The 14,273-nt window shown below is 38.5% G+C and overlaps 1 protein-coding gene across 6 annotated transcripts in view; it reads left to right on the top strand.

Moving 5' to 3' along the window:
• Positions 1-14,273, top strand: part of Syne2 (spectrin repeat containing nuclear envelope protein 2) — a 313,170-nt gene that overhangs the window by 99,062 nt on the left and 199,835 nt on the right. For all 6 annotated transcript variants that reach the window (XM_063241111.1, XM_063241110.1, XM_063241106.1 and 3 more), the window contains exons 19-21: positions 1,155-1,328; positions 12,615-12,773; positions 13,065-13,238. In XM_063241111.1, the coding sequence (XP_063097181.1) occupies positions 1,155-1,328; positions 12,615-12,773; positions 13,065-13,238 (507 nt within the window). The remainder of the gene's footprint in view (positions 1-1,154; positions 1,329-12,614; positions 12,774-13,064; positions 13,239-14,273) is intronic.

Here is a 14,273-nt window from a genome sequence, read left to right as displayed (position 1 = left end):
TGGTGTCAATCGAGTGGGTATTTCCTTCAGACAACTCTGACTGGATCTCACAAATGGGCCAGCTTTACATTAGCTCCCGAACTCTGTGTCTGGCTTCCTTTTTATGAAATGGGGCCAAATATTACTGATCATCTTTGTTTTTATTGGGCAATTTGGAAGACTATAGGTATGAACATGAAGCAGGAACAAAAATCCGTACACATGTAAAGTGGTTCTCTCTGGTTCTGAAATGTGCCTCCACAGAAGACCAGCATACCCAGTTTTCCTTAAGTAATTTCAGCTGGCTTTGGCTACAGTGTTGCTGCTGCCTCCGATCCTAAGGATGCCTGATTGGGGCCCGGGTTTCGTTTGGGGTACTGTGCTTGCCTAGTGTGCAAGAAGCCCTGGGTTCAATGCTCAGTACAACAGACAAATAACAACAACAAACCAGAAAAGAAATCCAGAAAATCTGGAAAGATCTGAATTTGTGGAATATGCTTTCAAATGCAATATTCTGAGCATTTGTAATGTGATCTGATTAAAACAAAACGAGATTGTATCTATCGTGTAAAGCTGTAGAATACTTCAGAGTACTGAGAGATTATTACTGGGGCAAGATGTAAGTTTTGATTCTGATTCTCTTTTTTGAAGGTAGGTTACAGCAACTGTTACTGATACCTGTATATAGTGTATGTGAGTTTTAGAAATATGAAAAGTCTAATTTTCTAAGTTGTCATCTTATCTGTAAATGGAGATAATACTGTTTAACTGATAGAATTAAAATAAAATAGGTGTGAACAAACCTTTAAGTTTAAAAGGATATATGTTGTTACAAAGTGTTACACTGCAAACAAGGTTGTGTATCATTAAAATGCAGTCATTTTCTGCACAGCAGGGCTTCAGTGGGGAGGGATAGTACACACTATGCAGACAGCATAGCGTGCAGGCAGCCTAGGGGTGTAGGGGCGATGCAGTCCAGGTTTGTGAACATTTGCTGCGTGATGGTCCCACAGCAACAAAAATGGCTAATCAGTGCTTTTCTCAGCGGGTATGCTTGTTAAGTGACGTAAGACTGTGGGTTGAATTAATGTTCTTCAGTAGAACTTTTTAAGATGGAAAATTATTTTATAAGGTAAATGTTGACATCTTCTTAGTGATAATTTTGAACGTTGTAGGCCATGGAAGATTATGAACGAGAAAATGAAGAATCCCCAGAACAACTGAAAGTGTCTGAAGAGGTTGAAAAACTCACTGGACAAGTGGAAATCTGGGAGGCAGAAACCAGATCTGTCTTGGATCTTCTGAGACATCAAGATGCCATGGATAGCTCCTTGGAAGAGGCTTTGCAGGTAAGAATGTCAGAGTACTAAGCAGGCATTTTCAGGTTGTAGACAGGCTCATGTCTTAACATACAGACAAAAACGTTTTAAATAAAAAAACTTTAAAGTGAGTAGCAATATGCTTATAGATTTAATTTTCTTTATTTGGAGTTTTAAAAATGGCATGGTCTCTGATGCCTGATCATCTAGGATTTTGCTTAGCATACCTTATGAGTGGACATTCTTAGACAGATTTTCCCAGCTGTAGAATGGCATCCGAGCATGGTGATGACGTCATTGAGTCCAGTCTCAAGGAGCTCAGTGCAGTAGGAATGTAAGATTACACAGTCTGTGCTTTGAATATTCTCCCATGAAACAGGCCACTTCCCTTCCCTACTTGATATAGGGAAGCAAACCAGTGTTCTTAGAACTCAGTCTGTGTGTGTTTTTGTTGGTAAGCAGTGAGGCTGAGTGTATTTCTGTATTACTTAGTTCTCCTGGGAAGGAAATTATAATTGAGGTTTTTCCTGAATCCCAGCTCAGCTATAAAATCTATAGAGCATAAGTTAGGCTAAAATGGGAAGCTCCTGAAACACTGGAACATTTACATGATTTTTGTAAATCTTTTTCTGAAAGGCATATATTTTATCATTTTGTGTTTTTATTGTTTGTAACAGTATAGCTTTTCTTTCTTTCTTTTTTTTTTTTTTTTTTTATCTTTTTCCTTTTTACCTGTACCAGGGATCGAACTCACGACTGCCTGCTTGCAAGGCTGGCGCTTATGCCGCTGAGCTAAATCCCCAGCCCCAATAGCTTTTATTTCTTTGAAATATGTATTTGTGAACATAAAAATAACTTGTCATTTCACTGGCAATGTTTTGCTAATTCCAGTTTTTGTTCTTATTTAGTCTATCTGGAATTTATTTTAGGGGAAAAGAAGAGGTAGCAATTCAACAGATTTTTAAGTATTTTAAAACTTAAAATTAAAGATATTTTCAAAACAATAACAACAAAAACCACTGCTATGCATTTTGTCCCGCACAGATGTTATGCAGGGCGTGACTGTATTTTAATGATGTAGGTCTTAGTTTGGGCTATGATAATAGCACTTTATAACAGCTTAGATCCTGGAGATACAACCATGCCAAAATATACTTCTGTTAATAATGAATTATGTTAAGTAAATTTGTATTGGATCAAAGTATTTGATCAAGTTATATTCTAGAGTGACAAATACAAGTTGCACAATATGAAGAATGTGATTCTATTTGTATTTATAAAACAGTTGTGTGTCTATGTTTTATGTTTTTATATACATAGAAAGTATCTGTAATGATACAAAAATTAGGTCTCTCTGTCTTGATCCTGCATTATGCCTAGCTCCTGGTACAGTTTCTGGCATGCAGTAGATATAAAATAAATATTTTCAGTGAACATGGAGACAACCAATTAAATGACAAAGAAAGAAAAGAAAGAAATGACCTTTTAATTTACAGGCTGTACCTTTGTATTCTTGTTTGCATTTTTTTAAAGCATGAGTTTTTGTTGCTGAAAAATTAAAGTGATAGATGAATGTTTTAATTCAGAAAATTAATATCACTGCTGTTGCACAACTCTTAAGTAAGATCAATATTTATGTAGTCGATATCTCAAAATAATTTATCGTACTCATGCCATCTTTGAGTTGTAATTAAAAATTTATTTGCTAACTTGACAACTGTTAAGTAGCATCACTTGATTATTTTGTTGCTCTTAATTTACATGAAAGATTGAATTACCTTTCATAGCATTAGTTATATGATTCCATGAATTACCTGTTACTGTATTGTCAGAGTTTTCTTTGGCTTCTTAAGATTTTGTTGAATTACATGTGCTCTTTGAATTGTGATCCACTTTTATTTTGGTTACAAATATCTTTTATGTTGTTGACTTTAAAGTGGTTTGTTTTGCAAGGGGAGGTTTCTCTGTTGATGTAATCATGCCTTTCTCTACTGTTTTTTTAAGGTCCTGGGGATTGGACCCAGAGCCTTCACACTGAGCTATGTCCCCGTCCCTGTTTATATTACTCATCTTGAGTCAGGGCCTGGCTGAGTTGTCTGGATTGGGCTTCAAATTGTGACCCTCTGGCATCCTAGGTGTGTGCCACCACAGCCAGCTCTTTCTCTGCTTTTCTACCTAGAAAGGCTCTCCAGTCCACACAGATTGGTCTTCACGGAGAATTAGTCTCTCCCGTGGCTTCCTACTTCAGCAATAACTTTCTGATTTATGGGGAATTTGCGATATGATGCATAAGGCGGTTTTCTTTTTTTATATAAGATCATTTATTCAGTGGGTTTTTTTTAAAGAGCACAATATATTTATTGGAGAAAGAAAGCTTCCATCAGAGAGAGACAGCAGAGTCCTGAGTGAATTGCCAAGGACTCTGCCTTTTTTTTTTTTTAAAGAGACTCCTATAGAGCAAAGCCATGAGGTAAGACAGGTCCAGTTTCTCATTTTCATGGTTTTTGACTGCATATTGTTTCTATAAGTGAAGGGATTCATTTTGGCAGATTTGTACATGCGCATAACATACTGTGATTGTTAGCTCTCCTCCCCTCTCTTTCCACCCTCCTCCTAGTTCCACGTTTTTGGAGGCTATTTCAAAGAGAATAGTGTATTTCTTGTACACCCCCTTGTTACTTTCTCTTATGCTGCTTCCCCCTTCTCCTTTTACTAAAGGAAGAGTCTCCTTTAGACTTTGTTGGCATCTTTTAGATTCCATACATTAGGGGGAAGATGGGATATTTGTCTGAGTCTTGCCTATTTTGCTCAACACAACTTTTTAAATCCATCTATTTTTCTACAAAAGACAAAATTTCGTTCTTTGATGGCTCAGTGCCACTCTGTTGTGCATATATACATTTTCCCTCTACATCTATCTGTCTGCTGATGGGCGTTTAGGAGGTTCCATCTCTTAGCTGTTGTGTATTGTGATGCACTAAGCAGGGGTAGGCAGATGTGCCCATAGTATGCTGGTTTTAATCTTTCTGAGTGTGATACATAGCGGTGAGTAGCACAGCTGGATCAAGTGGTAGCTCTGTTTTTAGTTTTTGGAGGAATTTCCATATCGGTTTTCATGTAGTCTATAAATTTACATTTCTACCAGCAGTGTGGAAGAGTTCCTTGTTCCATGCGTTCTCTGCAGCTTTTATTGTTTTTGTGTTCTGACTAAGTGGAATCTTAATGCAGTTTTGACTTGCATTTCCCTACTAGCTATGGATGTTGGATAATTTTTTATATACACTTATTTGTTGATTTCTTGTTATTTGTTTCACGGTTGAAGTGCTAATCAAGAAGTCTTTGCCTGCACCTGTGTCTTCCAGTATTTCATGTATGTTTTCTTTCAGCAGTTTCAATATTTTAAGATTTATGCTTATATCTTTTGTCCTTTTGAATTGATTTTTATGCAGGATGAGAAATAAGGGATCTAGTTTCTGTCTCCAGTTTTTCCAGCAACTTTTTCAGAGAAGACAGCTTTTTTACTAAATGATGCTGGATGTCTAGTTTTTCCAGCATCATTTGTTTAAAAAAGCTGTCTTTTTCTCCAACATATATATATATATTTTTTTATCAGTACCAGGGATCGAACTCATGACCATGCGCTTGCAAGGCAGGCGCTCATGCCACTGAGCTAAATCCCCAGGCCCTCTCCAACATATTTTTGGCTCCTTTGTAAGAATTTGGTTTTTGTAGTTGTATGGGTTTGTTTCTGTGTCCCCAGTTTGTTCCACTGGTGTATATGTCTACTTTTGTGCCAGTACAACTGTTTTTGTTACTGTGGCTTTGCAATCTATTTTGAAATTGAGTATTGTAATATCTCTAGTCTTGATGTTGTTGCTTAAGAATCCTTCATCTGTTCTGGGTTGTGTTTCCATATGAATTTTAGGATTAGTTTTTCTAGTTCTGTGAAAAATGTCATTAGTATTTTGTGATTGAATCTGTACACCACTTTTGGTCTTTCTATCTTCTAGTGTCTTTAATTTCTTTCAGTGTTCTGAAATTCTCACTGTATAAGTCTTTCACTTCCTTGATTAAATGGATTCCTGACTATATATTTATTTTTTATTTTTAAAGATGTTGTGAATGTAATTGCTTTCCTGATTTCCTTTTCAGCTAGTCTATTATTAGTGTAGAGGAAAGTGATTATTGTTATTATTATTATTATTATTATTATTATACCAGTGATCAAACTCATGATCTCATGCTTGCCAGGCAGACACTTATGCCACTGAGCTAGATTCCTGGCCATTGATTACATTTTTAATGCTGATTTTACATTCAGTTACTTGAGTTTATTTATCAACTCTATGAAGTGTTTTGATGGAACCTTTAGGATTTCCTAAAGTATAGAATCTTATTTCTGCAAACAAGGATAATTTGACTCCTTCCTTTCCTATTTGTATCCCTTTCATTGCTTTCTCTTTCCAAATTCTAGCTAAAATTTTAAGAGCTGTATTCAATAGAAGTGGGGAGACGAGGGGCATCCTTGTTGCATCCTGATTTTGGAGGAAAGGCTTTCAGTGTTTCTCCATTCAGGATGATATTTGCTGTAGATTTGTCTTATATACCTTTGCTGTATTGAGAATGACCCTTTAAGAACTAGTTTCTTTAAGAGTTTTATTATGAAGGGATGTTGAATTTCCTCCGAAGCTTTTCTGCATCAATCGAGATAATCATATGATTTTTTAACCTTGATTCTACTTATGTAGTGGTATAGTACGCTTACGTTGAAACATCCTTGTATCCCAGGAATGAAGTCAGCTTGATCCAGTCATGGTGTGAGACCTTTTCAAAGTGTTGAATTCTGTTTGTGATAATTTTTTTTTTTGAGACAGGATCTCTCTATGTGGTTCAGGTTGGCCTTGAACTCATTCACTGTGTAGCCCATATTAGCCTCAAACTCATAGAAATTCTCCCCCTTCAGTCTCTCAAATGCTGGGATGACAGATGTGCACCACCATGTCTGGTGCAAGAATTTGATTGAAGATTTTTACATCTATGTTCCTTAAGGATATTGGTCTATACTTTTCTTTTTTGTTGTGTGTCCTTGTCTAGTTTGGTATCAGAGTGACATTGGCCTCATTGAATGAATTTAGAAGCATTCTTTCCTTTTATATTTCATGGAATACTTTGAGGAACCTTGGTATTAGATCTTTAATGATCTTGTAAAATTTAGAATGAACTCATCTTGGGTTGAACTTTTCATTGTTGAGAGACTTATTACTACTTTAGTATCTTTGCTTGTTCTTGATCTGTTTTTGTTTTTTATATCCACTTGATTCAGTTTGGTCATACATGTCTAGAAATTTACCTATTCCTTCTAAATTCTGTGATTTAGGATATAGACTTTCAAAGTAGTCCTTAAAAGTTCTCTGGATTTCAGTAGTATCTGTTATAGCATCCACCTGCCTACCTCTAACTGTATAGATTTGAATCATTTCTTTCTTTTGGTTAGTTTGACTAGAGGTTTATCTATCTGTGTATCTTTTTGAAGAACCAACTCTTTGCTTCATGTAAAGCCTTTGGCAGTACATCTAGAGGAGGGTTTTCCAGAGAAGTCCAAACAGAATGAGGTAGTTGGATTGGCTCACCCATGGTATTCAGCATGCCCAGGGTTCCTCATGGGAGATGGTGATGTATGTGGACAGGGGCATTGCAGGTTCCCTTGGGCCTCTTCAGAGCAGGAAACAAAGGTTTTGTCTGGGCTAGGCCCTCTCTGGAAGCAGGAACCATCAACCTGCCAGTGCCTTGAGTCAGGCTGTGGCTTGATGCAGTCCTGTGCCGTGTCCAGACTTCTGGAACTTAAAACGGTAAACTCAGTAGTCTTTGGATTTTCCCTTAGATGACCTGGTGGGTTTAAAGCATTGCCAACTGTGTGGCTATAGTTCTAGCTTTTGTTTTTGGACCCTTCTCAAGATTGGGATTTTTGAACCCAGAAAAGGTCATGTCCAGCAATTGGGGGTCATAGTTGTCTGGGGTCCATCAGAAGTTTCTTCATTAAACAGATGGGAGAAACTCATATCCCCTTAGAGACTGGTGGGTTCAAGGCCATTGTCATCAAAGATCTCTCTCTCTTCCTTGGGGGCTACTCTTAATACAATAGTTTTCGGGCTTTTCCTGAGATAAAGGGTCACAGAAGCCTGAACGTAAGGGATTTCACTCTGCCTTCTGTGTTTTAAGTAGAAACAATTTAACTGAAAAATAGTCTCATAATTTAAACTGCCATCCCACCCCCATCTCTCGGTTTCCTAGTTCATAATGAACTCAAGCCATATAGCAATAGTAGATAAATTATTCCTTTTTCAAATTGACAGCTGGGCATGGTGCATGCCTGTAATCCTAGCACTCAGAAGGCTGAGACAGGAGGATCATTGTGAATTTGAGGTTGGCCTGCCTTACATAATGAGACCCCATCTCAAAAGAAAGAAAAAAAAATTTTAAAATACATTGGCAGAGTCAGCCTTTCCCATTAATCAAGGATATAGCTTAGTGGTGAAGTTGGTGGAATCTGCAGGATATGGTTCTTGAAGTTTCGCATGCTTGTCTTGAGGCCTATTGAAAGAGACAGGTAGGCCTCAGGCCCTTAAGATGGCATCCCATGTAGAAGAGGGATACCAAATTTGAGTCCCCAAAGTGTTCCTTGTGAGACTCAAGTATGCACTAGACAGGTATCTTTGTCTGAAGTTAGGATGACATCAGCATCTTTCATAAAAGCATAGACGAAAGCCCCACTGAGGGCTTTTTGTCTCCATACTGGGACCCACTAACTCCTTAGGGAGAGGGGTATTGGGCCACTTGATGGCTCTACCTAGCCCTTTCAAAGTCCCGTGAGGTCAGTATGGATTCCCTCCCTGTCAGGCCTCCTTAATGGCACTGAGCCACTTGATGGCTTTTAGTAGGGTGGAGCCACTTGAGAAAAGTATCTTCTATGTTTACCCTATAGTAAAATCTTGAGTACTTTGTTTAAGGCAGTTGAGATGAACTAAAACTTTTAAAAAATTCTAAGAATGACTCACAGTCACTTGAGTTAAGCTTTACTGGCTACATTTTTGTTTTGCGCAGGCCATCAGCCATATGCTTTCTAAATTACTTGTATTTTGTTAGACAAGGAAGGGAAACAAACATGATGGAATACTACCTGACTGATCCAAAATGGGCGCCCAGTCATGTGACAAGATAAGATGGCGGCTAGTCATGTAATGGCAATACATGGGGACTCTGGCAAAGATAGCACTCTGGGAAGGAAATGACTACCTAGGAAACAAGCACAGAAGAGATTTTGAGAACAAAAATGGAGTAAAGTGTGGTAGGTGGCTGCTCAGGCAGGCTACCAAGTTACCAACGGCTACTTTTGTCCCCAAAGAGTGAGAAAGCAGAGTAAAGCATCACGGAGATCAGAAACATGGGGGTTAAAAAGCATACTGAACTCTAGGTCACACCCATGGCATCTAAATAATCTGTTCTGCAACTGGGTTAATAATAGACTCTCTGGCTGTTCTTTATTTGCTTGTATCCACAATGAGTGACCAAAAATGGGAAAGAGAGGACAAGCAGAGATAAAGTTTAAGCAGGCCTGTAGGCCTCCTGCGGTGGGCAGACAAGCACAGAGACCTCACATTCTCCTTTCCCACTACACATGGTGGGAAATGGTTCCTGGGGGCTGGGGATTTAGCTCAGCGGTATAAGTACCTGCCTTGCAAGCAGGCGGTTGTGAGTTCCATCCCTGGTACCCATAAAAAGGAAAAAAAAAAAAGAGCAAAAAAAGAAATAGTTCCAGCGCCATGAGAAGAGTCTCCTGAGTCCTTCAGCCTAGGCGAGAGACACGAGGCGGGGAAAGAACGGAACAAAATAAAAACAAAAACAAAAACCAACCAAACAACCAAACAAAAACCCTTTATGGCATTTTAGAGAAAAACAAGGAAAAAAAAAATGTGCCCTTGGGCCTTATCTGGCTGGATAAGCCAAATATGTTGCCAGGTTTTAGGGTACTGCTATTTCCTTCTGGAGGTGGTTTCTGGGTTCTTTCTGTTCCTAAAGAATTGGTCGAGACAAGGACAAACAATAGCGAAGTTTTATTAAAGGTAGGAAAAGAAAGGGGTGAATTTGGGCCAAGTAAAAGAAGGAAAAGCAGTGCACCCTGCAGCGAGAGGCCGGCCCCATGCTAGAGAGAACACCGCGGCTGCCCGGGTATTGTTTTTAAATCCAGTCTTTCAGTTTGTGTCAGTTTTTATTTGAACTTAATACAAGTAGATATTTGTAAGAAAAATATTAAAAAATTCTTCTTATGTCTGTGGAAAAATGCAACAAAATTTTGTAACCAAGCAGGGAGTAGCAATAGTTGATACATTGTGTATCATGATCTTAAAAGAATAGCCAAAATGTTACTTAGAGTAGAAGTCTTAGACCCAAGAGACACTGACAAGAGCAAATGAACAAATGTGGACAAAGACAAGCTAACAGCACAAGTGAAACAAAGTAACATATATCTAAGACTATGGACTAGGTAATGTGGGAAAATACTTGAATTTCTGCTTCCTTCTCTGTCTCTGTCTCTCTTTATTTTGTATTGTTGGTGCTCTCAACTGGTTTTCTGTATGTGCCAGTATCTGGATTGCCTGGGGAAAGGCTCATAAACAATACTGTGGCTCATTCCCAAAGAACTGGGCACTGGGCCAGGGAAGCCACAAACCTACGCACAGAAAACAAAGAAAGAAACACAAACATGAGAACACAAGGCCGCCAAGTGCCTCCCCAGATCCCCACTCCCCCAAAGCCAATCCAGTCTGTGTCTTTTAATTGGAGAATTAGCACTGTTTTCATTCAGCATTATTATGGCAAGGTGCTAATTCTTGTCATTTTGTTGTTCTCCTGATGTTTGATTTTTTCCCTAGTTCTCAACAGGTATTCTGTTTTTCCTCTTCTGTGAGTAGGATTCCTCGAAGCATCTTCTGCAGTTCTGGCTCAGTGGTCATGAATTTTACTTTTTGCTTATCTTGGAAGATCTTTGTTTCACCTTCAGGCTTGAAGGATAGCATAACCTGGGTGGCAGTTACTTTCTTTCATGCATCATTGCGTGCGTGCCCTGGTGAGCCTCAGGTTTCTGCAGGGAAGGATGAAGTTACTCTGATGGCTTTGTCTCTGAGTGAGCTGGCCTTTTCCTCTCGCTGCGGCCTTGAGTACTCTTCGTCCTCCTGTTCTCTTGCTGTTTTGGTTATAATATGTGGGGAGGTTCTTTTCTTGTTGTACCTGGTTGGGATTGTAAATGCCTTCGGTGTTGTTCTCAACTTTTGGGAACTTTCCTGTGATTTCATTAAATAGAGTTCCTTATGCCATTAGTCAAAACCTTGATTCCCCCTGCTATACCAAAATTTTATAAGTTTGGTGTTTTCTAACTGTGTCCCAGAGTTCTAGGATATTTTGTGTATAATTTCTGTTTTTTTTTTTTTTTTTTTTTTTCCCTTTCTTAGTATCTGCGTGTAATAGTTCCTCAACTTTATCTTCAAGCTCTGAAATTCTGTCTTCTGCTTGGTCCTGTGTATTGGTGAGACTTTCCCCTGAGTTTTTGCTTTGTCTTACTGTGCTTTTCATCTTTCAATATTCCTGTTTGGTTCTCCATCTCTTCGTTGAATTGCTCCTTAATATTCCGCATTGTGTTCCTTATTTCATACAGCTGTTTATCTGTCTCTTATTTGAAGTTATTTATCATGTTAGATATCAGTTCTTTTGAATTCTTTGTCTGCCATTTCATACACTGTCATATATATTTTTGCTTTTCATTACTAATGAATTATGGAAATTTGAAGAAGTCTTGTTGTCATGATTTTTCATTTCTTGTGTTTCTATGATGTATGATTGTAAATGTTAAAATTTAACAAATGTATTTAGTAAAAGGCACATTGTTGTTAATCCACCTCAAAGCACTTCCCTTCCTTTGGATATATTTATCCCAGTGTGCTTATCACTTTCTGATGCAGTTCTGGAAGTCCTCTTTCATGAGTGTCTTTCGTTGCACCGTAGTGGCTGTGTCAGTGTCCTGTATTGATTCAAAGTGTTTCGTGGTCATTTTGACTTTGGGGAAGAGCCAGAAGCCCTGCGCTGCCAGATCCAGTGCGTTGGGTGGATGAGGATGCTCTAGAATGTACTGATGCGCCCTCTTTCTGTTGGATGGCACTTGGCAGCAGCTTCACCATAGTTTAATCATAAAAACGCTCTCAGAAGACTTCTAGAGTTTCTTCAGAAAGTGGCAAGAGCAATGGAATGAGAGTATTTGTTGTGATGGAGAGTGTTTTAGAGGGCAATGTGCCATTTAGTGTAATAATTTTTTTAATTGAGACAGAGTCTCACTATGAAGTTCAGACTGCCCTTGAACTCATTGTGTAGCCCAGGCTGGCCTCTAATTTGTGATGATCCTCCTGCTTCAGCCTTCTGAGTACAGGGATCACAGATGTGCCCCACCACACATGGCTTAATGTAACAAATTTTTTAAAAAATTTAAACACACCATAGTTTTAAAATCACTCTCTAATACTAAGATTTGTGTGCCTGTCGGGATGAGTATCTCTTTTACTTTTCTCTGAGGGTCTTACTGTCTGACCTTGATGCCCGCACCCTCGTGTTTGTGGGGTCAGGCCCTCTGCCTGGGAAGCGGGTTAGCATTCCAGGTGGCTTCTTTCTGTTCTCTGCACGCTCTGTGATTTATAGTTTTCCTATCAGTTCTTTCCTGGTGCCGGGAAGTGTTTTCTTTCTCATGGGTAAGTAGTTATTTCCAGGTGTCTTGGCTCTGGTCTGGGAGAAGCCATAATTTGCTCCTGGGTTCATTGCTGCCATCCTGATTTTCTCACAGAAAGCATGTTTTAAAAAGATGATAGTTTAGAGATAATTTTCTTTAACAATACTTATTGATTTCCTTCCCTACTAGTTAGAACAACTTCCTTTTAAGGTTTATTACTATCCTCTCAACTTATTTTCTTTTTGTCAGCATTGTATTCTAGCCTTTATTTTATTAGTGTTCATGATATGAAGAATAATCTACAAAAGACTATGTTGGTCAGAATCTGATTATATTACTACAAAAATTTAAAAATATGGATTTTTTTTGACTTTTATTGGGCATCCAGTTCAAAATGTGTTGTAAAGTAACATTGGTTGGAATACATATTTTCCTCATTCAGGGTGAATAATTAGCATTTTACAGTTTTCTGATGCTCTTATAAAGGTTAATGTGTTACCGTATGATCTGAATGTTTTGCTCTGATTCCTGTGTAATTTGTTTTGTAGCATCTCAGTGCCAGAGGCTCTATGTATGAAGAACTTCTGGCCAGAACTGAAGATGCTTTACAAATGGATGTTCAGAATATTTCAGGGCCAGAGTCTCTCCAACATGTCCTCACGGGTGGCCTTCAAGCAAAGATTCAAGAAGCTAATGAGAAAATACAGGTCCCTTTTTGATATTATTTGTAATGAGTTTATTTCTTAAAATGGAGTGGTTGGTGGGTGAGGAAGAGGATAGATGGTCCTGAAGCTTGGAAATGTTTTGTACTTGTAAAGTATTTCTTTGCTTTTGTTTTTTATAATTTAGAGCATATTGAATATTAGAAGCATAATAAATATGCCTTCTACTGGGAAAAATATAAATTGCTACCAGAAGAAAAATTTGTTAGCTTATGAATTTACTAAGAAGTTGGGTCAATTTGGGGCTTTTTTTGTTTTATTTTTTGGCCTTTACAGATCACCATGGTAAAACTGGTCACAGCACTGAAGAACTCAGCAGATGCATGCCCAGACTCAGACAGCAAGCAGAGGATGGAAGAGACCCAGCAGGAGTTTGAGTTGTCTGTGAGGAAAGCGGAACAGTTACTTGCACAAAGAGAGAGCCAGAGTGAGCTCATCTCCAAATACAAGGTAGGCATCCTTCAGGTTCCCTGCCCAGCAGATTGTTCCAAATCAAGATATTTCCTTTTCTGTAAGTATATACACAATTACTATAACTGGCAAAAATTTTTCCCTTGAAGCTATTATAAGTAAGTACTTAAACAAAACATTTTAATTCCAATTTTATCATGGAGCATCCATGTACTCAGTGATAGAGAATAAAAGCACAGCTGACTTCAACATTGAAGAAGAATTTAATATTTCTAGTTCTTGTATTTGTAAAATTGACACATTAATTCTAGCACTGTCCTGTTGCCAGATTTGGTGTGAAGATTTACTTGAAAATGAGGTTTGCAAAGGCATTTTGCACAGCTGGAATCCTCTGAATGTGTAAAAATATTGTTACTATTAAATGTTTTGATAAGGTATTCGTGAGTATAGACTTATCTGTAAGTTAAAAACTCAGATGTTGTTTTGTCTAGAGATAGGTTCCCAGTTGATTTTTTCCCAGCTTTCACAGAAAAGAGCTATTGTAAGAGCACTGGTTTTTTTTTTTTTTTTTTTTTTTTTTTTTATCACAATGGGAGGTGCCTCAGAGGATTGGAGGCAAAGGGAAGATAGGATCTCTGTCCTAGAACGCTGGGGAGGTGAGGGAATACATGGTGTTTGTTCATTCACCTGTTCAGTGTGGAGCATAATTTTTACTCATTTACATGAGCTGGGCATTTAGGCAAGGTAAGATGCAGTAGGCCAGTGCTCCTGGTTCCACAGCTCCCACTCTTGGTAGGAAAAGGGGCTCCCACAGGAGCCTCATTCTCACCATCACCTTCCTCCAGGTCTCTTCTGGGCCTCAGCCCTAGTTTGGCTTTCTGGGCTCCTTTTGCAGCCATTTGGATATTGCCTTCCCTGAGACCCTGAAAGCCACTGCCTGCTTGGCTAACACTCTGCATTTTGCCAGCCACCATCTTTTCCCCTGCTTTTGCTCCAGGTTTCTGAGAGGGAAGAATTGACTGTAAGAGTCAATAGTTTTTTCAATAATCATTAGACTGGATTTCAGGAGGGGAT

This window comes from Cavia porcellus, unplaced genomic scaffold, assembly GCF_034190915.1.
Source record: "Cavia porcellus strain 051 isolate PalLab524CR breed Dunkin Hartley unplaced genomic scaffold, mCavPor4.1 scaffold_31, whole genome shotgun sequence".
In the NCBI taxonomy this organism is placed as follows: domain Eukaryota; kingdom Metazoa; phylum Chordata; class Mammalia; order Rodentia; family Caviidae; genus Cavia; species Cavia porcellus.
The sequence above is the reverse complement of the archived record's forward strand: the minus strand, read 5'-3'. Positions and strand labels throughout refer to the sequence as shown.